Source organism: Hyperolius riggenbachi, chromosome 3 (genome assembly GCF_040937935.1).
Source record: "Hyperolius riggenbachi isolate aHypRig1 chromosome 3, aHypRig1.pri, whole genome shotgun sequence".
Classification (NCBI taxonomy): domain Eukaryota; kingdom Metazoa; phylum Chordata; class Amphibia; order Anura; family Hyperoliidae; genus Hyperolius; species Hyperolius riggenbachi.
The window spans coordinates 484,048,176-484,072,344 of NC_090648.1; the positions used below are offsets into that span (position 1 = coordinate 484,048,176).

General features: G+C 45.4%; 1 protein-coding gene across 1 annotated transcript in view; it reads left to right on the forward strand.

The window, feature by feature from the left end:
• The window catches only part of VWF (von Willebrand factor), a 297,479-nt gene that overhangs the window by 190,182 nt on the left and 83,128 nt on the right, over positions 1-24,169 (forward strand). The window contains 7 exon segments of the mRNA XM_068278128.1: positions 1,303-2,636; positions 7,737-7,859; positions 10,735-10,878; positions 13,832-13,975; positions 16,191-16,358; positions 18,375-18,418; positions 20,156-20,333. Of these exon segments, the coding sequence (XP_068134229.1) occupies positions 1,303-2,636; positions 7,737-7,859; positions 10,735-10,878; positions 13,832-13,975; positions 16,191-16,358; positions 18,375-18,418; positions 20,156-20,333 (2,135 nt within the window).

The window sequence follows — 24,169 nt, forward strand, 5'->3', positions numbered from 1 at the left end:
TGGTTTTTGCCAACAGGCCCGTCAGGACTGGCCATGCGTAGCTTTTTCCGCATTCCCGACTGTAAAAAATATGTAAAATTTTTGTACGCGTTGTGGCCCGCAATAACGCCAATTGCAGTCGGGAATGTGGAAAAAGCTACGCGTGGCCAGTCCTAACGGGCCTGTTGGCAAAAATGAAACTAGCTGGCAGCGGGGGACCAGAGGATTAGTGAGTGGCTGAGAGAACACAGGACTGGTGCAGGGGGCTGGTAGAAGCCCCAGGTGAGTAAAACGCATTTTTTTTTCCTGGCTTAAGGTTCACTTTAAAGTTAAGCTAAAGCTACCTGAAAAAGTTAGATGGTCACCTATAGAGGGAAGGCTGTAAATCCCATAGAGCCTTCCAAGTTATTTGACCAACTAGTCGAATATTCCTTTGGGAGTCCTTAGAAGGCTTCAGAAGCACTTGTGTCCCCAAGTACTTCCAAAGACGGTCGGCTCCGTACTGAACAGTGGTGGGCCGAAATTTCGCTTTGAAATTCACATTTACGCATCGTAGCTCGTAATGCAAAATTTCAGAGACAATTGTAATGAATTTTGTATGTAATAGTAGTATTTCATAATTTCGCATAATTTTCCACGTACTTTACACATAATTTCACTTAATTTTGTGCTGACTTTGGCAGTTAATAGCAAAGTCCCCATACATGCTATTGACACACAAATTGCTCCATATCATCTTAAGCAGATCAGTGGGTACAAGTAAAAAAAAAAAGAATGTTTCAAAAAGACCTTTGCATTTTTTAAATGACAAGGAAATGTTTTTTTCAAAATGATATTTTTCAGCGTTTTCTTTGTAGCATTTCTTTGTAATTTTAGTAACAATAGCATGCATGGGGGCCTTGCTATTAACTGCTAAAGTCGGCATGACATTACATGAAAATGAAACCAAATTTTACGCGAAATTACGAATGACTGCGAAATCAATTGAATTTTCAAACTGTAATTATGTATAGGCATAAATGCGACAATTGATGCAAAATTTAGCGTAATCGTTATTAGCTCGTTACAATCATCACTAGTACTGAGCAAATGGGGGGGGGGAGGGTCTTCGGTTTGGCATCTGTAGAGAGACGGCTTGTGTTAGAACAGGATTCATTGTTCAAGTAAATATTGGTAAAAATTAGTGTTGTGTCCTGTGAGTGGAAATTGCTATTGGGCACTTGTGTCGTATTTTTGTACTATTGTATTTTCTTTTTGATTGTATGGTTCAAAGCTACTTTCAGATGTTACACTATTAATTCTTATCATTTTCTCTCTATTTAGCCATTGTGAAGAACAGACTTTGCATTGTAGCCCTTGTGAGATAGAGCAAATCACCCCAACTCCCGCTTTGTTGGTGCCCACAACTCCAGAACCAGAGGAGGAGGAGGAGCCCACAGTGGTACCGGGAACTTACACCTGTGAGAAAGCCATGGACTTGGTTTTCCTGGTAGACGGTTCCACAAAATTATCTCAGTCTGGATTTAAAATCGTGAAGGATTTCATAGCAAGCATTCTGGAAAAAATCAGGATCTCTCAAAAACGGATCCGGGTGTCTGTTGTGCAGTATTTTTCGACGTCCACTCGGAAATTATTTCTCCTAAAGGATAGAATTAAACTCAATGACATGATTTCCAAAGTGAGGAATATGCAGTACTCTGCCACTCCGACAGCTTCGATGACGGAAGCCTTTAAGTACGCTCTTCAGTATGGCTTTCGCGATGCTCCGAGGCAGAACGCTCCAAAAATGATCGTCTTACTGACGGCTAGTGAAAACGAAAGTTCATTGGATCGCTTTATGAAGACGGTGGAAAAACAAAAAATCACTGTGATCCCGATTGCAATAGGGCCTGATGTCAGCATGAAGGTCATCAAACTAATTCAAAGTAAATCATCTTACAACAAGCCGTTTATGGTGGCCAACGTTGAAGACCTTCCTAGCTACAAAGAAGAGATTATCGACTATTTGTGTGACTTGGTACCCGAACCAACAGTAAAAACCACCAGTCCCACCACTACAGCAGCTGCGTTACGACGGACAGTAATGCCCACCATAAACCTGCCTCCTAGTAAAGTCATTACAATTCTGGTTGAAGATTCTGATAAAGTCGGTAAAACCAATTTTATGGAGACAACGAAGTTCCTAGAGAAGGTGGTCGGGGAGATTATCTCGAGTGAAGAAATCATCTATGTCACCATCATTGTGTATTCTTACACCATAACAACGGAATATACCTTCAACAGAAGAGAAGGCAAACAGGATATTATTCATAAGATCAGAGAACTGAGGTACACAGGTGGGAACGCTACCAACACGGGAGAAGCCTTACGGTACATCAACCAAAAGATATCCACGGAACACTCACGACAAGTTCCTCATCCAGTCTACCTGATACAATCAAATCCACCGACAGATGTAATAACAACAACAACAATAGATGAGTCCTTTGAGGTTACTCCCGTAATAGTAGGTCAGCCCATAAGAGAGTTGGAAATCTTCAAGAAGACGCCAATACGTGTTCCTACTTACACTGATCTTATCGACATAACCCATGAGTTGTTCTTAGACTGCTGTTCTAGACAGATCGAGGTGCCGCCAACGCCTAAAATACCCCAAGGTAGAGTTCCATGATCCTCACATCCGTTTCTTCCTTACACTTGTCCGTGTATAGCTGTGAGTTCTGTTGTGCAACTGAAATTAGTAGACATTTTGGTGCACATTGAAAAACGTAGGCTCAATTAACTAAAGCATACCTTTGTTAATAAGACATCTGTTACTGTAACAAAAAGAGTTTCCATACAAAATGGAAATATGTTTTTATGTCCACTTTAAAGGGACATCTGAAGTGAGAGGGATATGGTGAATGCCATGCCATATTACTTCTTTTTAAATAATACCAGTTGCTATCCTGCTGATCTCTTTGACTGCAGTAGTGTCCGACTCGCACCCCTGAAACAAGCATGTGGCTAATTCAGTCGCACTTCAGTCAGAAACATCAGGGCTCTTATTCAATTTACCTTTTCTCCTGAGTTTTCTCCTAGGAGATATTTTTCATCTCCTATTTAAAATAGCTTTTCGGCACTCTGCAATGGGAAAAGTACCAAAAAGTAGGTGAAAAAGTGCTGTCAATATTATCCTGAGTATTTGCTTGCTTTCCGGTGGCTTGAAAAGCATGTTATTGACAATTTCACCTAGGAGAAAACAGGAGAGAAAAAGAATTGAATAAGGTCCCTCCAGCCCCATGCGCACGGATCACTCCCACGCCGCCGTCCTCAGTCTGCTGCTGGAGAGATACGTAGAGGGCGCACTTCTCTTGCGCAGACTGGCTGCGACTGGAGGAAGTTACGGAACCCGGTACTGGTGATACAGAAGACTGAGGACGGCGGCATGGGAGGGATCCATGCGCATGGGGCTGGAAGAAGCCCCAGGTACATATAAAACTTTTATTCCAAATGGTCTCTGGTAGTGATGCTCAAACCTGGATCCGGGAGAAAGAAACCCGGATAGTTGCTCCCTGGATATCTGTGCGGGGTGGGTCAAGTTTACCTGTCTGACATCTTCTTCGTCCATTCCTGGCACTTCCCATGATGTGTTCCACGCGCATCACGTGACTACAAACACTTCCTTCCTCAACCCGGAAGGAGGAAGTGTTTGTAGTCATGTGACCACCACGTGGACCGCATCGTGGTAGGCGCCAGTGACGGACGAAGAAGACGTCAGACAGGTAAGCTTGACCCTCCCCCCCCCCCCCCCGCCCAGCCAGCTCAAGTTTACTGGGAGATATGCGGTTAGCAACTATCCGGGTTTTTCCCAGATCCGGATTTGAGCAGCACTAGTCTCTGGTACACTTAAACATCTGTATTCAGTGGGGGATGGATCAAAGACCCCCATGAATGAGCGTGTCCCGATCCATCGTCCTACCTGAGGGAACACGCAATGTCACATGACGGCACACGGCGGGCGTGAACGAGAGTTTCAACCATTGCGATACTTTGCGCTGGAGTCTTCAGGGATCTTAAAAAGCCACATTGCAAAGCATTGTTGGCTTAATTGCACATCCATACACACATCGTGAAATCGCGGAAACTTCATTGATGTGTTGAAAATTAGATGCTTCAGGTTGAAAAAAACCTTAGGAGAGAGTGTTTTATGGTGGCCATATATCTAGCGATTTTGTAGCCCAATCGACCATTCGAAAAAATTTAACAGTGCTGCAACATGTCTGCCTGATCGACGAGTCAAATGATTTTAGATCAAAATCGGTCAAATGAATCGAATCAGGAATACTGAAAAATCTCAGTCGAAAATGCTCGACGGGGTGCGCGGTCATAATGGTGTTCAATGTCGCAGCAACCGGCATACGCAATAGGCCCCAACTGCTGTCCTCCCAAGTGTAAAATAATATCCCCCCGAAGCGTATTCACGGAAACGTCATTGATGTGTTGAAAATTAGAAGCTTGAGTTTGAAAAAACCTTAGGCAAAAGTGTTTTAAGAAGTGTTTAAATGTAGCGTTTTTGCAACCCTCAGCTGCCCTTACACCGCAGACCGATTCCGAATGATTTCAGCATGAATTCCTTGGGAATCAGCTAAGTATGCCGCATCTGCTGCTGCCCCCCTAGTGTATAAATGTGCCCCCCATACCCCGGCGAGGATGGCTAAATTCACTAGGGATGGAGAGGATAGGTGCTGGAGGTGTGATCAGGGGGAAGGTTATGAGACCCATATGTGATGGAGCTGCCCACAAGTGATCAGGTTTTGGCAAGAGATGGCTGGGTTCTGGACTAGATATCTGCAAAAGAATGTACATATCTCACGACTTGAAGCTATGCTTGGGGTTGTAGAAAAAGAACAGAATAAACAAATAAGAGAACTGAGAGAAATTGGCAGCCAGGTTGAACGTTCTATATTAGCTAAAAGATGGAAGGAAAAGGACCCAATTGATTTGCCAGCCCGGTTTGCAGGGATGTGCCACTTTTGGGAGGAAATTGATGGGGAAGAGATGGAGCCCTTAAAGCAGGGGTAGGGAACCTATGGCTCGGGAGCCAGATGTGGCTCTTTTGATGGCTACATCTGGCTCACAGTTAGGAGTTGATTCACTAAGCTACACTGCAGCAGCGCAGCTTAGTGTGGCAGCACAAGTAAAATTTTCAAAGTAGGCATGCTACTGCTGTAACATTCACCACTAACTTACTTGCACTACCTCAAAACTAACAGCTGCTCCAATTGTCCCACTCTGGACCCTGTCAGGTCCAGTGACTTTGTAGAACGAGATCCCCGCACTTTGATTGGCCCAAAAGGCTGTCTGTCACTTGACAGGCAGCCTATTGGGCCAAAGTGCGGGGATCTCGTCCTACAAAGTGAATGAACCCCCAAGTCAGCTAGCTAATTGTACAAGCTGTTACTCAGTATTTCTCCTGTCTGGCTCTCGGGAAAATTGCTGATGTTGCTAAAACCCAAGAGAAGCTGAAGACTTATACGACACTTCTGCTGCCCAGCAGATCAACTGTATACCCATCACCATGGCAACAGGGATGTGACCCCTACTGTCCCAGTTTGAAACATATTGTATGGCTCTCAGGGAATTACATTTTAAAATTTGTGGCATTTATGGCTCTCTCAGCCAAAACAGTTCCTGACCCCTGCCTTAAAGGAAGAAGGCCAAATAAAAAAAGTTAAAAGCTCTCTGGTTGGATCTATTGAAGGGGGGAGTATCAGGAGGAAAGAGAGGTGACGAGCAGGCTGATACATGAATGAATGTATGATTGGGAGTAAGTAGGGATTAAATGGTTGAGTAGGATTGGCGGATGAGAGAGATGGTCGGGCTATGAGTGACCCAACTGGACAGGAGAATGTGAGTTAGGGGGGTGGGGGAGGGAGCGGCTATTAGGAGTGTTTTGTTTGTTTTTTGACGTTATATTTTTGTTTGGCTTTCTGTTTATCATTTTATTAAATAAAGAATAGTTGGCATGCGAACTATGATGCAAACTAAAGGGCCAGACACAAGGAGTGTCTCAATGAAGCCCGTGATCAGGTCTGGCAAGGGCAAGGCTGAGCTGAGTTCGTAAAAAATGAATAAATTAATGTGCCCCCCCCCCCCATGTGTGCATTTATACATTACCTGTCCTGTATCGGCCACCGTGTGGCGCCCATCTGTCTTCGGGATCCCTATCTCTTCCATTAGCGCTGTTCATGCTGCCGGCGTAAACACGTGGCACGTGTGTGATGTCACACACGCTGGCGTCTTGTACACTGCTAGCGGTAGAGCAGGGGGTTCCAAAAATGGATGGGTGTCGTGCAGTGGGTGACACATTACAGGTAATGTATTAATGCACAATTGGGGTACATTTATACACTAGAGGCAGTGTCGGGGGTTTCGTCACGTTAGTCGCTTGTCCCGATACTGCTTACTGTTACCGTCGCGCACCCTATCAGCCACGACGGCCTAACACAGGCATGGGCAAACTTGGCCCTCCAGCTGTTACGGAACTACAAGTCCCACAATGCATTTGCCTTTATGAGTCATGACTGTGGCGGTCAGACTCCTGCAATGCATTGTGGGACTTGTAGTTCCGTAACAGCTGGAGGGCCGAGTTTGCCCATGCCTGGACTAACATCTTGCAGCATGTCCGATAGATACATGCGACCGATTTCGGGCCCAAAATTGGTCGCATCGTTGATCGGGCATGCTCTTGGCAGCACTGGTTCTCATGCGATTCATTCAATTATCAAATTGCATGGTCAGCCGCCAAGTTGAGAGATGTATGGCCACCTTAATGCAAGCTGCCTCTCTGCTTCTCTCCAGGCCCATCCAGCACGAGACAGACAGCTGACTAAACAGGGATATTTTATACTATATATAAACGTTTCCTGTTAACTCCGTTTTAAGGATTTTTTTTAATTTTTGGCTATGATATATTATACACATTTTTCCTCTCTAAAACCTCTACTTTGATAACTGACCCCATAAATGTGGTCATAAGGCTTAGGCCCCGGTCACACTTGCGGTTCTCTGCCAAACGGACCGGATGACCTGACCGGATCCGGACCGGATCCGGATCGGAACCGTATGGTTCTGATCCGGATCCGATCCGGATCCGGTCAGTTTGCATCAGGTGTTCCTTTCGGATGCGATCTGGATCCGTTTGGCAAAAGATAGTAGAAAAGGAATAAAAATGTTGGGGTCTGGGAGGTCAGCAGAAGGTGGACCTGTGGAATCAGGCCCTCCGCTGTTTAGCACTCACCTCCACCTCCGACATACTGCCAACATCTCCAGCACGTTTAAAATCACTGCTGCTCCACTCCAAAATGCTTGCCCATGTGTCCCCATCCAAAATCGCCGCTTCAATACGCATAGGAAGTGGGGTAGAACATCCGGATTTTTAGCCAGTGTGTTGTGCGCTCTCCGGTTCTCATTGGTTTGTATTGGCCGGATGGTGCAGTCCGGCTTCGCTCCGGATACGGCTGCCGGAGGAGCCGGACCAAAAAATAGCGCATGTTGGGTCTTATGCCGGAGTCCGGATCCGGTCCGGACTAAACGGACGCATGTGAACGGACGCATAGGCTTTCATTGCTATGCCGTGCGTCCGTTCCGTCCGTTCTGCATGCGGTCCGACTCCGGCACGGCGATTCCGGACGGCGACCGCTAATGTGAACCGGGCCTGAAAGAGACACATCCATATATTTAATGTTTTCCTCTCTCTTTTTTTATTACCATAGTAGTACCATGTATGATGCTCATGGATGTCATATTCTTATTGGATGGCGGTGTGAATGTCAAGCCATCGGAATTTGAGCTTATGAAAACCTTTGTGAAGAACTTTATCAATAAGGCTCATATCGGTAAGACAGTTACCAAGACATCAGAAATTGTTTTGTTATTGTTGAGTCATTACCATTGGCGCCATACATGCTCACCATAAGTGTTGCACACACTCAACATTAGTATTTTTGTTGTTGTTTAGTTGCCATTCAGTCTTGTCCACCTCTTTGCGACCCCATAGACCACAGCACGCCAGTCCCCGCTATCCTCTACTGCCTCGCGCAGCTTGTCCATGCTCATGTTTGTTGCTTCCAATGATACAATCTAGCCATCTCATTCTCTGTCTTCCCCTCCCCTTTTGTCCTCAATCTTTCCCAGCATCAGGGTCTTCTCCAATAAGTCCCATCTTCTCATTGTTTGTCCAAAGTGTTTCAGCTTCAGCATTGCTCCTTCCATTGAGCAGTCAGGATCAGCGGAGTAACTACAATTCATGGACCCCCCAGTGAAGCTTTGATGCCCCCCACCCCCACATTGTTCACACCACTTTCCTTGCCCCCCTTGGGGCCCATTTCAAAAGCTTCATAAAACAAGTGTGGCCATCATGATCTTCACACCCATAACAAGGGTAGCCACAAAACCCCCTGATCTGAAGTATAGTCCCCTGTATCAGAGGAAGGGAAGGTTGGTAGTTGGGGCCTCCACAGCTCTGGGTCCCCCTGTGATTGCAGGGGCTGCTCCCCTCTAGTTATGCCCCTGGTCAGGATCAATTTCTTTAAGCCTGATTGGATCTTCTTGAAGTCCAAGGAACTCTCAGAAGTCTCACCACAAGTCAAAGACATTGATTCTTTCGGCACTCAGCCTTCCTTACGGTCCAACTCTCACAACCATACATTTCTACAGGAAAAACCATGGCTCTGACTATATAAACCTTTGTTGACAAGGCAACATCTTTGCTTTTTAATACATTGTCCAAGCCAGGTTGTCATTGCTTTCCTTCCAAGGAGTAAACATTTTTTTAATGTCATGGCTGCATTCTCCGTCTGCATAAAGCCTGGTACACACTATCAATTATGGTTGGTCAATCACTGACCAATTTTACCACTTCTACTGTACATAGTATGAACGTTTACCTACACAATCTACTTATAGTGTTCGATACTTGTTGACCCTCATACTACATGGAGGTGGTAAAACTGGTCAGTGATTGGCCAATAATAATCAAAAGTGTGTACCAGGCTTAAGTGGCATACACAAGCACAAGAAGTGTTGTACATATGCACTATCTGTGTTGTACACACTCGCCATTAGTGTTGTATGCATGCACCATTAGTATTGGCAGTGTCCTACACATGTACCGTTAAGGCAGGGAACACACTTGCAGGGCCGTTTTCCCCTGCGTTTCCCAGGTTTCCGTCGGGTTTTGCGGTCGCGTCTAACGCGTGCGTTTTTCCGCGTGCGTTTCTTCGTTTCTGCGTTTGCATGGCATGTAGTGTCATGCAATGTGCGGAAAATAGCAGAAAACTGTGCGGCTACAAAACGCGGAAAAAAACGCGACCGCAAACGCGCACAAACGCATGCGGCGCAGCGTTTCCCGAGCTAGGCTATTATCAATAGCCTCTAAAATCGTGCGCGTTTTGCCGTTCGCGGCAAAACGCGCAGAAACGCATGTAGTGTGTTCCCTGCCTCAAGGGAACCTAAACTGAGAAGGATCTGGATTTTTCCTTTTAAAATAATACCAATTGCCTGACTCTCCTGCTGATCCTGTGTCTCTAATACTTTTAGCCACAGCCCCTGAACAAGCATGCAGATCAGGTGCTCTGACTGAAGTCAGACTGGATTAGCTGCATGCTTGTTTCAGGGTGAGTTTCAGCCACTATTACAGCCACAGAGATCAGCTGGACTGCCAGGCAACTGGTATTGTTTAACAGGAAACATCCATACCACTCTCAGTTAAGGTTCCCTTTAAGCTAAGTACACATTTGCAATTTCTGTTGCCCAACTATGATTGGGGCACGACTCTCTACAAACGCATTGCTATCAAGGCTGGCAACACATTTGCTGCCATGAAGGAGAGTGGAAGGACAACAAGCATGCATGATGGAGCTGCTTCCCGTGGGTGGGGGGAGAGGTGAGAACAATGTGATTAGGGACTTTTCAGGCATGAGGGTTTGCTAAAGATCCAGCATGCCATATCTTCAAAATATTAATCCCAGTCACCAAGTGACCAAGTTTGAGAACCCTGCCTTTAACAGTGTAAGAATGGCTGCAGTTTATATTTTCCCAGTGAATTTTTTTTTTGGCTCCGCCCACTTTTTGTAACCTTGACACACAGTCACTCAATGATCAAGTTTGTGAGCTTTCGGGTCCCTGGCATAAAAAATGTGTGAATGGAAGCAGTTTATCCACCAAGGAAATCTAATTGACTGTTTGTGGCCCCGCCCTTTAGTGAATTTGGACCCCTGTCACCCAATGACCGACTGTAACAAGTTTGAAGCCTCTGCCATTAACAGTGTAAGAATGGCAGCAGTTTAAATATTCCCCTTGAAAATCAGTAGGTGAATTTTGATTGGCTGTTCTAGGCTCCACCCACTTTCCTGAATCTTAATCTCATTCACTCAGTGACCAAGTGTGCCAAGTTTGAAAACCCTGCGATTAACAGTCTAGGAATGGCTGCAGTTTACATTTTCTCATTTAAAATTAATGGGTGAAATGTAATTTGCAGTTTTATGCTCCGCCTACTTTTCCTGGGTTTGTAACCTCGCACATACATCCACACATACATTCAGATATATATATATATATATATATATATATATATATATATATATATATATATAGTTTAATAATTTTAATTTTAGTGTTTTCATTTATTATATATTTGTTTATTTTAGTTTCTCAGTTATTTGTTTTTTTCTAGTCATGTATTGATCAAGGATTATTCTTTATCACTTACAGGCACTGAAGGGACACAGGTGGCCGTCCTACAGTACAGTTCGTTTCCTCAGCTGGAAATTGTGTGGACAGACCCACAGGACAAGATCAGCCTAATAAAGCAGGTGGATGCCATGCAGAAAATGGACGAGGGACGCAGCAAGATCGGTGAGTAGCCGGAGGACCGCCGCGAGCAAACCAACTGCAAGATAAGACACTTTTTGTGCTTGGTTTACAGAGGCTGGAGAATGTTGAGGAACAACCTACACACCAATACCCTACTTGACCCCCTACAGTCTGGATTCTGACCAGCACACTCAACTGAAACTTGCCAAGGTGGTCAACAACCTTACCCTTGCCAGAGCCAAAGGCAGTTATTCCATCCTGATCCTCCTTGACCTTTCCTCAGCATTTGATACTGTAGACCACCCCCTCTTCCTCCAATCACTACAGTCCATGGGCATCCATGACCTTCCCTTGGCCTGGATTTCCTCCTACTTATCCAATTGCTCCTTTGTGACTTCCTTCAACGCCCCTCATCAACCCCTGCCCCTCTCTCAGTTGGTGTCCCCAAGGGCTCTATTCTGGGCCCCCTTCTGTTCTCCATATACACTTCCTTAATTGGCAAACATATCTACTCCCTGGGCTTCAAATACCACCTTTATGCTGACGACACTCAGAGTTACCTCAATACCACCTATTTCTCCTCCACCACCATGGACAAGGTCTCCTCATGTCTTTCAACAATTTCCTCCTGGATGTCAGCTAGGTTTCTGAAGCTTAACCTAGACAAAACTGAGCTCTCGATCTTTCCACCCCACACTGCTGCACCCCTCCCAGTTTTCCACCTCACAATCGACAACACAACCATTCGCCCTATCACCCAGAGCTGATTTGAAAAAGCTCTTGCAATGCTATGCAGGATTTTAATACAATCACATCACTCTAGTGGGATCACACCCATAGCATTACATTAGCAAGAGCTTTTCAAATCACAAAGCACTCAGAAAAGCGCTCCTAGTGCGTTCCAGGCCTTATTAAACATAATTACATAGTTAAAGCGGAATATAACCCTGCATTTCAACTTTGCTCTAAAACATTATTTACAGCATATTATATGCAAAAAGCATTTTTTTTTACTAGACCAGCATTGGAAGGGTTAAACACAGAGGTTTTAAGTTCCGTGGAGAGATATGCAGAAGTTCAGATAGTTACATTCTATTTAGTTATATGTATCTATTTAGAAATGTTACACACTCTTTGGCTGTCCTCCAACTCCTTCTCAGTGAGAGAGATGAGTCACATTCAACACTTAGATACATTTATGTAAACAAAATGTATCTATCTCAAGTTCGGATGCGTCTGCAGAAATCTCCAGAAACTTTAAAGCCCTGTGTAACCCTTCCAATGCTGGTCTAGTGAAAAAAAAATGCTGGTTGCATATAATATACTGTAAATAATGTTTTAGAGCAAAGTTGAAATGCAGGGTTATATTCCGCTTTATTGAAAAAAGACATTGGTCCATCGAGTTCAACTAGAAAATAATGTACCACACTAGCCTGCACCACTATGCCTGGTACACACGATGCAATTTTCCTATCAGATCAACAAGAAATTTCCCATTGTTTGATCATTTTCAACTTGTACGATCTGCTTCTGATCAAGAAGGGGATCGATTTTAACATCATTGCTACACAAAATCAATCCCTTTCTTGATCTAAAGCAGAGCGGACATGCTGGATATTATCAAACGATGATACATTTCCAGTTGATCTGACAGGAAAATTGCATCCTGTGTAGCAGCCATTATGCATCTCAATTGATCAAGAGGAAGGCAAAAAAACCCTTACTAATTAGCCCAACTCCAGGTGACAGTCGGATAAATGCATCAACAACAATTTTCTAGTATAGCCATGGATGTCCTTTAATGATAGGAAAGCATCCAAGCCCCCTTAAAACACAGATCTAGAATTTGCCATAACTTCTTATATTCAGGCTCGGTATGGAAATCTGCAGCTCGAAATGGTAATCCAGAGCCTGATTGAGCCAGCTGGCAGAGGCTGCTGCATATCTCTCTGTGGTATGTTTTTGTTTCCTGTCTTTATGGTCTAAAAGATTTTGAAAAAATTGCTCCACTTGTAGACCCTAAATCCAGAAAAAATCATACCGCCAGGGAGGTTAAAGAATAAAGACTTGGTTTTCCTCCGTGTGCAGATCATGTCCTCTAGTCCTGTGCACAAGAGACCATGGACAAAAAGCTCATCTGCCAAGCTTTTGTATTGTCCTCTGATGTATACAGCCTTATCAATCCCTGCCATGTATTGATGAGGACCAAAAGTCCGAAACAGGCTGTCTACATGTGGGTGTGATATGGCTGTGTAAAACTTAAAGCTATAAGCTTAAAGCTATACACCAGCGGTTCTGGATGCTTGCTTGGCTTAACAAGGGCGAAAAGGGATAATTTGCATATTTAGTGGTAGTGCATTGTGGGTAACCACAAATGTTCACTTATAACTGAATTATTGCAAATTTCCTTCTGTTTTAAGAAGGCAATTACACCAAGCTTTGCTTTTTTAATAGGAGGGCTTTTTGGTTCCTTTTATCCCCCTATACATTCCTAGTAGTTTGGGTCACCCTGAGCTGCTTGGTTACTCTGATGTATTTATACATGTGAATTACTCCTCTAAGGCATCTTTTCTCCAGACAAAATAAGCCCAGTTTATCTAACCTTTCCTATTAAGTGAGACCTTCCATGCCCCCTAATCAGTTGTGTTGCTCGTCTCTGCACCTGCTCTAATACTTCAATATCTTTCCTGTAATTTGGTGCCCAGAACTGAAATCCATATTCCAGGCGTGGCCTTACTAGAGAGTTAAACAGGGGCAATATTATGCTAGCATCCCGAGTTTTTTTTTGTATTTCCCTTTTTAATGTATCCCAAAATTATATATGCTTTAGCTGCAGCTGCTTGGCATTGAATACAATTCTATAACTTGTTGTCAACCAGTACCCTCCAAGTTTGGTGTCCCCATCTGTATCACTGTATTTTGTATGGTGCTAGACCACTGGTATGACCAAGATGCATGACTTTACAAACGAACATTTGTTTTGTCTGTTCCGTAGGAGGCGCATTGAATTACGCCGTCCAGAGCGCAATGTCGGAAGTGCACGGAGCCAGACCTTTCTCAACCAAGATCACCGTCATCATCGTCGCAGATAAATCTTCGGATCATGTGGACGATGCAGCCCGCTACGCCGCAGACAGCAGTAATGTCATATTATTGTTCCCTCTAAAACAGGGGTGGTGAACTCAAATACAAAGTGGGCCAAAACTGAACTTTGGGACCAAGTCGTGGGCCAACCTCAATGTGTAGTGGCCCTTCTCCCTACCTTTCCCTGGTGTCTAATGGATCACCTCCATCCCTAATACAGTTCCCTGGTGTCTAATGGATCACCTCCGTCCCTAATACAGTTCCCTGGTGTCTAATGGATCTCCTCCCTCCCCTATACAGTTCCCTGGTGTCTAGTGACCCCCACTTGAGGCTAGAAAGCATGCTAGATGTGTCTTACTTGATGCTAGAAGGCCCACTTTGCGAATTCACTGCCTGGGAGCAGAAGGGCAGTGTATATTCTACACTTTAGTAGCAGGTGATACTTACGCTTCAGCTTTCACTGCATTAAAAAGCTTCTTTGCCCTTGAAGTAAATATGGTTTCGGAAAGATATAAATTATGACAATGTGGACAGAATCCTGATAAATCTAAAGTACACTATATTGTTACATTGAGACCAGGGCCCAATTTACCATAAAGGCACTATAGGCACGTGCCTACAGGCGCCTGATAATGTAAAGGCAGCTCACTCCCCTCCCCAAGCACCTCCCTCCCTCCTTCCCTATGCAGAGTCCTGATGAGAGTGTAAATGAGAAGTTATTCATCATGCTCTCTGCAGATCTCCCTTCAGTCAGGGGCACCTCTAGATATTTAATATTGAGGGTACCTCCGGCTACCTAATGGTAAGGGGCACCTGACCTGTAGCTACAGATGATGGGCAAGGGACAGCCTGCACACTTTCGCTGCAGTTTGGTGGGGTTTGTAGGTTCATGGAGGGCGGAGTCTAGGGTGCCAGGACACCTGTGCCTGTAGGCTCCTGTGAGGTAAATCCAGGCCTGATTGAGACAGCTGCCCGCTACGTGTGAGTTTGGTGCTTTAGCACAGGAAATGACAACAGTTCCACTAATAGATAAGACAAACTCAAACTGCATTAAGGTAGCCATACACTGGTCGATTTGCCATTAGATCGACCAGCTGACAGATCCCTATCTGATCGAATCTGATCAGAGAGGGATCGTATGGCTGCCTTTACTGCAGATTGTGAATCGGTTTCAGCCTGAAACCGATCACAATCTGTTGAGCTGCTCCCGCCGCCTGTCCCCCCCCCCCCCCGTATACATTACCTAAAGCTGGCTCCAGGTCCTCTTCTCCGCGCCGCACCCCGCACCGCATCCCAGCATACACTGTGTCACTCCGTGACCAGGAAGTACAAATAGAGCGCCCTCTATTTGAACTTCCTGGTCACTGCAGTGACACAGGAAGTTAATGTACGCAGGGATGGAAGCAGGAACAGAGCGGTGCAGCTCGGAGAAGATGCCCGGGAGCCAGCGTCAGGTAATGTATACCTGATAGGATCGGCCGCCGCTAGCGACGCGCTCCCTACCCGCGTGCGATCGACGGAATTTTTCAGCACGCCGCAATCGACGGACCGATCCGATTTCGGGAGGAAATCAGATCGGCGGGTGCGTTTAGCGCGAACGATTGGCAGCAGATTCGATCCCAGTGATCGAATCTGCTGACGAAACGGCCGCAAATCGGGCCAGTGTATGGCCAGCTTTAGAGAGAGATTGCATGACAAAACTCCAGCTAGTTTTTATTGCTTTCTCTCAATGGGCTCAATTCACAAAGCAGTGCTAACTGTTAGCACTGGCCCTTATCACGTCTAAACTGAGTGTAAATGTGAGAAGTAGTGATCGCGCGCAAAATACGGCGCACAAAGTTTTGTGCGCACACTGCACAGAGCGCTGGGCGCTCCGCGCGAAGTGCCCATTAAAGCCTATGGGACTTAGTGCGCGCATAGGACTTTGCGCGTGATCTGATTGAGAAAAACGGTGCTAACCTACTTAGCACCCTGGTTAGCGCGCCTAAAGACTTTAGTCATTTAGCACCGCATAGGTTGGCACCGCATAGTGAATCAAGCCCATTTTCTATCCCAGAGACTATCAGTTCCATATTACTGCCACAAAGGTCCACGGAGGTCCGAGATACAGGAAGTGACGGAATATCTTTCCAATGGGGGCAAGAATAAAACCCTTCAAAGTTTCCAGTTTCCATCCTTTTTTATATTATTAAAAACATGAATAAAATGTTGATGGGAGGAGCACATGTATGCAGTCATTCCAGGTCTCTCTTCTTTTCTTGCATAATAAGGGATATCTGTCTACCCAATTGGAATTGGCTCCCGATATGATGAAGAGGAATTAAGGCTCCTAGCCGGGACGGACGCTGACTACAAGATCACAAAACTCCAGCTGTTTGAGGACCTTCCAACTATGATCCTCCTGAGAGACGACTTCATCAATAAACTTTGCATTGGGGGTGAGTCTCTTGCAATTCACTAATTGTTATTCTTATCGAATTATAAAATGTCCATGTCACTGCGCTAATAAGTATTTTACAAACAAGTGACGTAAGTGACACGGACAAACAATGAGCTCTCAAAGAGGAGCTGTGCTCAAAATAGCGCATTGAATAAAGTTGCATATTTTTTTGTACAATACTTATTTATAAACTAGCCGTTAGGCCCATTTCATTAACGAGCGCTAATGTGCCGCCGTATTGTGCATGCGCAGGGCCAGGGGCATTGCTGGGATTCTAAGAGATCCAGGGGCACTTTTGGACACGCTAGACAAAAAATGGGTGTGGCCATACACCAGAATGTGGGTGTGGTCATGGGTGAAGCCAAAATTACATGAACTTAACAGCGGTCCAAGTAGGCCAGCTCAGCAAAATGTTGGCTGAAGCAGCAAATCCCATAAATAGGCAATGTCACTTATACATAACTTGGCAGAGTTACCTGGCTTCTGTGCTGGCTGGTCTGATTTTCTGCTGGGTGAGCTGCCAGTCCCCCCCCCCCCCCCATAGCATTCCCTGACCTTCTAGTAGACGCCCTCTCATGCTCCCACAGATCTACCATTGAGGCACCACAACTTCCAGCATGCTCCCACAAAGGCATCACAGCACCCAATATACCCACATAGAGGCACATACCACCCAGCATAACCCCCGTTGCTGTGTGCTGTGGTGCCATGCTGGGTGCTATGGTGCCTCTATGGGGCACACTGGGTGCTGTAATGCCATGCTGGGTGCTATTTTGCCAGTCTGGGTACTGTGTAGTGCATGCTGGGTGCTGTGGTGCCTCTGTCGGGCGTGCTGGGTACTGTGTGGTGCCATGCTGGATGCTGTGGTGCCTCTGTGGGGCATGCTGGGTACTGTGTGGTGCCATGCTGGTTGCTATGGTGCCTCTATGGGGCACACTGGGTGCTGTAATGCCATACTGGGTGCTATTTGGCCAGGCTGGGTACTGTGTAGTGCATTCTGGGTGTTGTGGTGCCTCTGTGTGGCATGCTGGGTGCTGTGGTGCCATGCTGGATGCTGTGGTGCCTCTGTGGGACATGCTGGGTACTGTATGGTGCCATGCTGGGTGCTGTGGTGCCTCTACTCTGCCTGTGGGACACTCGGGGCACCCCAGAATAGATAAGGGGCACGTGCCACTGATCTCTGGGGCTAGCAAAGCTCCTGCGCAGGGCCATGGCTGCGACTCCCCCCCCCCCATTGCGCATGCCATCGACCGTGAACCACACTTGCTTGGCGAACTTACCTACAGCCACAGCCTCTGCTCTCAAGCGGCTGTGTGCCTGCGCAGTGCAGCGGCACACACGGACGCAGGTGGACGCAGACACCTGGCGTCTTATTAGCTAGCACTATTTAGTCGGTGTTTGCCCATTGTAAAATCTCCCCTCCCCAATTTACATTCTGACATTTATCAGGTGCAACTCTGCAAAATGTTTGGTTACTCGTTGTCCCAAAGTCCCTGAAAAATATACCTGCTCTCCCAGAATGCTCTGGGGAGAGAAATCCACAAAGCTAAACAGCCTAGGCTGTGACATCACTGTGGGGGCAGGGCTAAATAGCAATACACAGAAATATATAGATATTGGAAGCATTTCTGATGCTGAAACCAGGAAAATTCCCATAATAGTGTTTACCTAGAATGATTTTCTGCATTCTACTATGGTCACTACAGGGCCTCTTTAACTGTATACAGGTAACACCACAAAAAGTATGGGTATTCTCAATCAACCCCAGTCAGTGCTCGAGTGGGTTCCTATCTAGGGATGATCAATTAGTTCCAAGTTCATGCAAGTGTATGCAGTTTGAAAATGGACCATTCAGTTTAAACCCAGGTTTTCATGTGCATAAAATTTAGCATCAACTTGGAAATATTTGCATCTCATTGATCACCCCTATTCCTATCCATGATCCAAAATATTTCTGCTTAACCAATAAAATGTGTATTTTCTTCTAACTAGTGGTGTTTTTCTTGTCTTCCAGGCATTCACAAAGAGTGCTATGATGTGGAGGGCAATCTGAGAAAGGTATACACGTAGTATTATTATTATTATTATACATACAGAGAAACTCCTGGCTTCTGGTCAATTTCATTGTCTCAGGAAATCTAAATCATATTTGTCCCAAACCGGCAGGAGGCACAGTAATCCTATATAATAAGAGACAGGTGTCCCTGCGTACACCTGTCTCTGTGTCGCTGGATCCGTGCTTTTAGCTACTGCGCATGGGCGCAGCATGGACCCAGACAGCCATTGGGACTTGCGGACGGGGCCAGTGAGCCGAGCGGACGGGTGCGCGCGCGCGCGCGAGTGGAGGGTGCGTGGGCTGTTAAAAAACAGACCTAGAGCCCGTTTTCAAACGGGCTTGTTTCTACTAGTTAATATTATAATTTTTTATGTACACAGGGTGGGATCACTACTTGATCCCTCGGGCGACATTTCAGGGTCGAGGTTGTACAGATGCATCGCTAGCCTGCAGGCTAGTGATGTATTCTGTTTCTATGCGGTGGCGGACCATCGCGGGCGTGATGTCACGTGGTGGCCAGGGTAACTTTTCAGCTGTCATCAGGGCTGAAGCAAGTCCACAAGGCTGATCGCCAACTGAGAGGGTCGGGGCTGCGGTACAGACACTAGGTACTCGACAGAAGTGATTGTCCTCAGCCACATCAGCAGAGTTTCGTCTGGCTTGTGTTCAGGGCTCTAATCTTTATTAGTAATAGCAACTTACTTGTTCCACAGCTGACTCAGCGGAACAGTAGGAATGGTAAGTATTAGATCTTACTCCCCTACCCACTGCATCTTAGGTTTTTTTTTACATCTGGTATCATTTAAAGGGAATCTGTAAAAAAAAAAAAAAAAAACAGCCCCTAGGGGGTACTTACTTACCTTATGAGGGAAAGCCTTTAATGAGGCTTCCCAATCCTCCTAAGCTTCTGGAATCCAGCGCTGTCTCCCCCGAAAATACAGCTGACAAGTATGTTGGCTGTGGCGCAGTAACGCCTGCAATATTTACCTACCCTGGATCCAGAGCTGGCGCGGTAGCAGCTTTCCGATCTGGCTCAGATGGAATACGCCGAGCCCCACCGAGCCTGCTCTACTGCGCTTGCACAGGATGGTGGTAGGTAAATATTTGCCTTGCCTGTGTTCGGGGGCTGCCAGCGCTGCATCCCAGAGGATGAGGAGGATGGGAGAAGCCTTGTTAGGATCCGGAGGCTGCCCCCTCCCGCGGTAAGGAACGTTTTTGGTTTTTTTGCTACAGATTTTCTTTCATGCAAATTGTATGCAGCTAGGAGTTGGGCCAGCCAGAATAACCAGGGAGAAGGTATGGTCAATAAGCTGCAAATAATTTTAAGTGTATATGTGTCCCCGCATGGGACACATATACACTTGAGGGAGACCCGCTTGGTGTCCATCTGGAAATGCCTTTACCGCCGACACCACACATCCCATCAAGCCCTTCCTCAGGGCCGAGATTTTCCAGCTTGCACATTCGATTTTGGCCCAAAATCAATCAATACAATCAGACAAGTGGCCACGTTGCAGCATGGATCTCTACCAGATTCGATCATCATGATCAAATTGGCCTGACCTGAAATCAGTGCCCGAAAATCGAGTAAAGTTTGGTCACCCTTATGCAGTGCGGGTGGGAAGATAAAAGAATTTGGGGAAATGTCCACACACTTTGATAGACAGTGCTTTTCCTGGTGTGTAATGAAAGAACACGGATGTGATGACTTCAGTATAACCTGCCTTCTTTCCCTCCAGGTCGGAGAGAAGTGGACCCTGAAGGACCCCTGTAACATAGTCACATGCCTCACTGACGGCTCCACCAACGTGGAAAGCCACAGGGTGAACTGCATGAAGATGCCGAGACCCGTATGCGACAGTAACCTGCCTCCCTTTAGGGTAGACGAGACCTGTGGCTGCCGCTGGGTGTGCCCCTGTAAGTATTCACCTTCTCAGGACCCGCTGTGAGAACTAGCAGTCATAATGATAAATTGACTGACTGTGCAAACGTGGTGCCATTTTATACATAGACAAACCAGGCAAATGTACAGTTCTTCATGGAATTCCTATAGCTAGTTCTATTAAAGGAAACCCGAAGTGACATGTGACATGATGAGATAGACATGTGTATGTACAGTGCCTAGCACACAAATAACTATGCTGTGTTCCTTTTCTCTTTCTCTGCCTGAAAGAGTTAAATATCAGGTATGTAAGTGGCTGATGCAGTCCTTACTTAGACAGGAAGTGACTACAGTGTTACCCTCACTGATAAGAAATTCCAACTATAAAACACTTTCATGTGTATGTACAGTGCCTAGCACACAAATACCTATGCTGTGTTCCTTTTTTTTCTTTTTGTGCCTGAAAGAGTTAAATATCAGGTATGTAAGTGGCTGACTCAGTCCTGACTCTGACAGGAAGTGACTACAGTGTGACCCTCCCTGATAAGAAATTCCAACTATAAAACACTGTCCTAGCAGAAAATGGCTTCTGAGAGCAAGAAAGCGATAAAAAGAGGAATTTCTTATCAGTGAGGGTCACACTGTAATCACTTCCTGTCTGAGTCAGGACTGAGTCAGCCACTTACATACCTGATATTTAACACTTTCAGGCAGAGAAAGAAAAAAAGGAACACAGCATAGTTATTTGTGTGCTGAGCACTGTACATACACATGTCTATCTCATCATGTCACATGTCACTTTGGGTATCCATTAAAGTGGATCCGAGATGAACTTTTACTCATTCCATAATTGTGTTCCTTTCCTATTGTTTATAGGGCATTCCTCAAGCCAAATACTTTTTTGTTTTAATACTCTAATTCCCTATAAACTAAACCCACAGGTTTTCACAGAGCCAAGGCACTTTCAGGCAGTAGCAAGGGCTCACGGGAGCTCAGTCTGGTCAGGAGGAGGGGGGGGGGGGGGGTATTACTAGCCAGAGATTTCAGAGGCAGAGGGGAGGAGGGAGGGGGAGGGATTAGGTTTTTTGCTCAAGATGCAGGTAAGCCTGCCTCTGTGTAATGTTTACAAACAACATGGCTCCTGTCATTGTATCACAAGAATAATCAATCATATTCTATTAAAGCTGTTTGCAGCTAGATTTGCTGTGTAAACTATCTAAACGTTAGATAAGATGTATAGACAAGTTACTTGTTATAGTTAGTTTTTCATCTCGGATCCTCTTTAAGAAAGGGTTGGATGGTCATTTTAAAGTGTACCTGAAACACACTGTGTCATATTTATACTTACCTGGGACATCCTCCAGCCCCATGAGGACTGTGAGCTCCCTCGCCATCCTCCCAGCCACTCTTGTCTTGTGGTTACCACCGGTATCTTCTTCAGTCGGGGCCAGTCATGGTGATTGGTGCATGTGCGGTCTGGCCATGAGTGCACCAAAGTCATGCTCCGGCAAGGAGACGACACCGGAGGCAACCACAGAACAAAGGAGAGGGCAGAGAGGGAGCCCATGGGGCCGGATGAAGCCCAAGGTAAGTGTAAATGCAGCAATATTTAGATCTCAGGTTTCCTTTAACACTTGAATGGGCACTGCTGTGTTGCAACTCTGATTTGGATTTCCAGGACAGTATTCTAACCTGTAAGGACCCAGGCAGTGAGATATATATGACCTAGTAGTGATTTGTGTATCCTTTAAAGTGACACTGAAGCAAACACCCCCCCCCCAAAAAAAAAAAAAAAACGAATTATATAATGTATGTGTAGTTCAGATAATTAGTAGAACATTAGTAGCAAAGAAAAGCATCTCATATTTTTATTTTCAATTATATAGCTTTTTTTTCTTTCTTATATAACATTGCATCATTCTCTTATATTTGCAGTTTAAAAACTATACTCCGCATTTTAAAGGGATACTGAGCAGATAAAAAAAACAGAATTGGTACTTACCCGGGGCTTCCTCCAGCCCACCGTAGGCCGCAAGGTCCCCCGCGACCTCCTGGCTCCTCTCCCGGTGTCGCTGGCGACTCCGTTAATTGCTGACTTCCGCCTGAATTCGCCACTAGTCTCCGCCGTGCACGTTATGTGTCATCACGCTGGCCATTACGCTTTATCACGCCGGCTGGCATGAGAGTCTTGTGCATGCGCAGCTATCTAACTCTGAACCTCATGCGCAGGACTCTCACACCAGCCTGCATGATGATTTGTAACATACGTGATTCTGTTTGTTTGTTTTTTTAACCTACTCAGTATCCCTTTAAACTATAAAAGAGAGTAGAGCTAATGACCCTTCAAATGTCCCTGCAGTAAAAAATTATCTGAAGTTTTCTTTCACTGTTTCTTTGATGCATAAGTGCTTCAGAAAATTGCACTGTAGCCGACTAAATTAGTCGGAGAGCTCAGAGAAGCTCTTTTGCATTTAATTTTTTTTAACTCTTCTTGTACTGGAAACAATATGAGACTCATATCTGTGCTACTAATGCTCTTTTTCTTAGCTGTACTACACATACAATTCATTATATGTGTTTATTTTCAGATTCCCTTTAAAGGGAACCAGAGACGAAGCACCCACATGTATTTTACCATGTATATCAGTGGGAACATTAGAGAAAACATCTACCTTGCTTTCTGTTTCATTCTGCACTGCTCTGCCTGCTTCTAATCAGCCCTGATAAAATCCCCGACTGAGCATTCAGTCTGGCTTTGCTCAGGAATATTTATAGCTCAGTCTGTGTTCTTTCATGTCTTTTCAAGTCCAAGCCTGCCCCTGCTGGCTCTGCTCAGGAATCATTATAGCTGCATCATTATAGCAAAGTCAGACTGAATACTCAGTCGGGGATTTTATCAGGGCGGATTAGAAGCAAGCTGTGCAGTGCAGAATGAAACAGAAAGCAAGGTAGATGTTTTCTCTAATGTTCCCACTGATCTATATGGTAAAATACATGACGGTGCTTCGTCTCTGGTTCACTTTAAAAAGAATCTGTAGTCTTAAATTCTTACAATAAAACGCATACCATTCTATTCATTATGTTCTCCTGTGCCCCTCTTTACCGTTTTCGCCGCATCCCGCCACGATCCTTGCTTTTAATCGCCAGTTTTAGGCAGTGTTTACAAACAAAAAACATGGCCGCTAACCAGGAAGTGATGTTTGTATATATATCTCATGTTACAGCATACTACAAGTTTTTATTACATAGAGAATTATCTGCACTCCAGTCTGGGATTCTCACAGTTCTCAGCATGAGACAGGCAGCTTCCTTCCCCCTCAGAGAGCTCTGTCTATGAGGGATAAACAGATCACACACACAGAGCCTGCAGGGGGCGTGGAGGAGGTGTGCATAACTTGTCCCTATCACAGCAGAGGCAGCACATTCCTCCCTGGCTCGACAAGGCTTGACAAAGAAAAGAAGATTAGATATATTACAGAGACAGTGCAAGTAGAAAAGGCTGCAGTAGTCCAGACCACATTAGAACAGGTATGGGAACTTATAGGATACAAGAAATAAGGCTGAAAATTTTGTTACAGAGTCTCTTTAAAAATCATTATTTCCCACTTGCCCAAACTATTTTTGTGTCAGTCCCCCCTCTTCTGGCAGGCCCACCTTTTATTTTCGCTTTGCTCCGCCCCCAAACCAGGCCATTGATGCTCTGCCCCCTCCAGCCAAAGAAATCCAGTGCTAGACACACACACCCCTGACCAGGAAGTTGGACAGTGCTAATGTAGGTTATGATCTTCCCGTTCACAAGATTGGAACAGGGAGACAAAAGGTGCCTTGCCTGGGGCGCCAAAATGTCCAGAACTAGCCCCGCCTCAATATA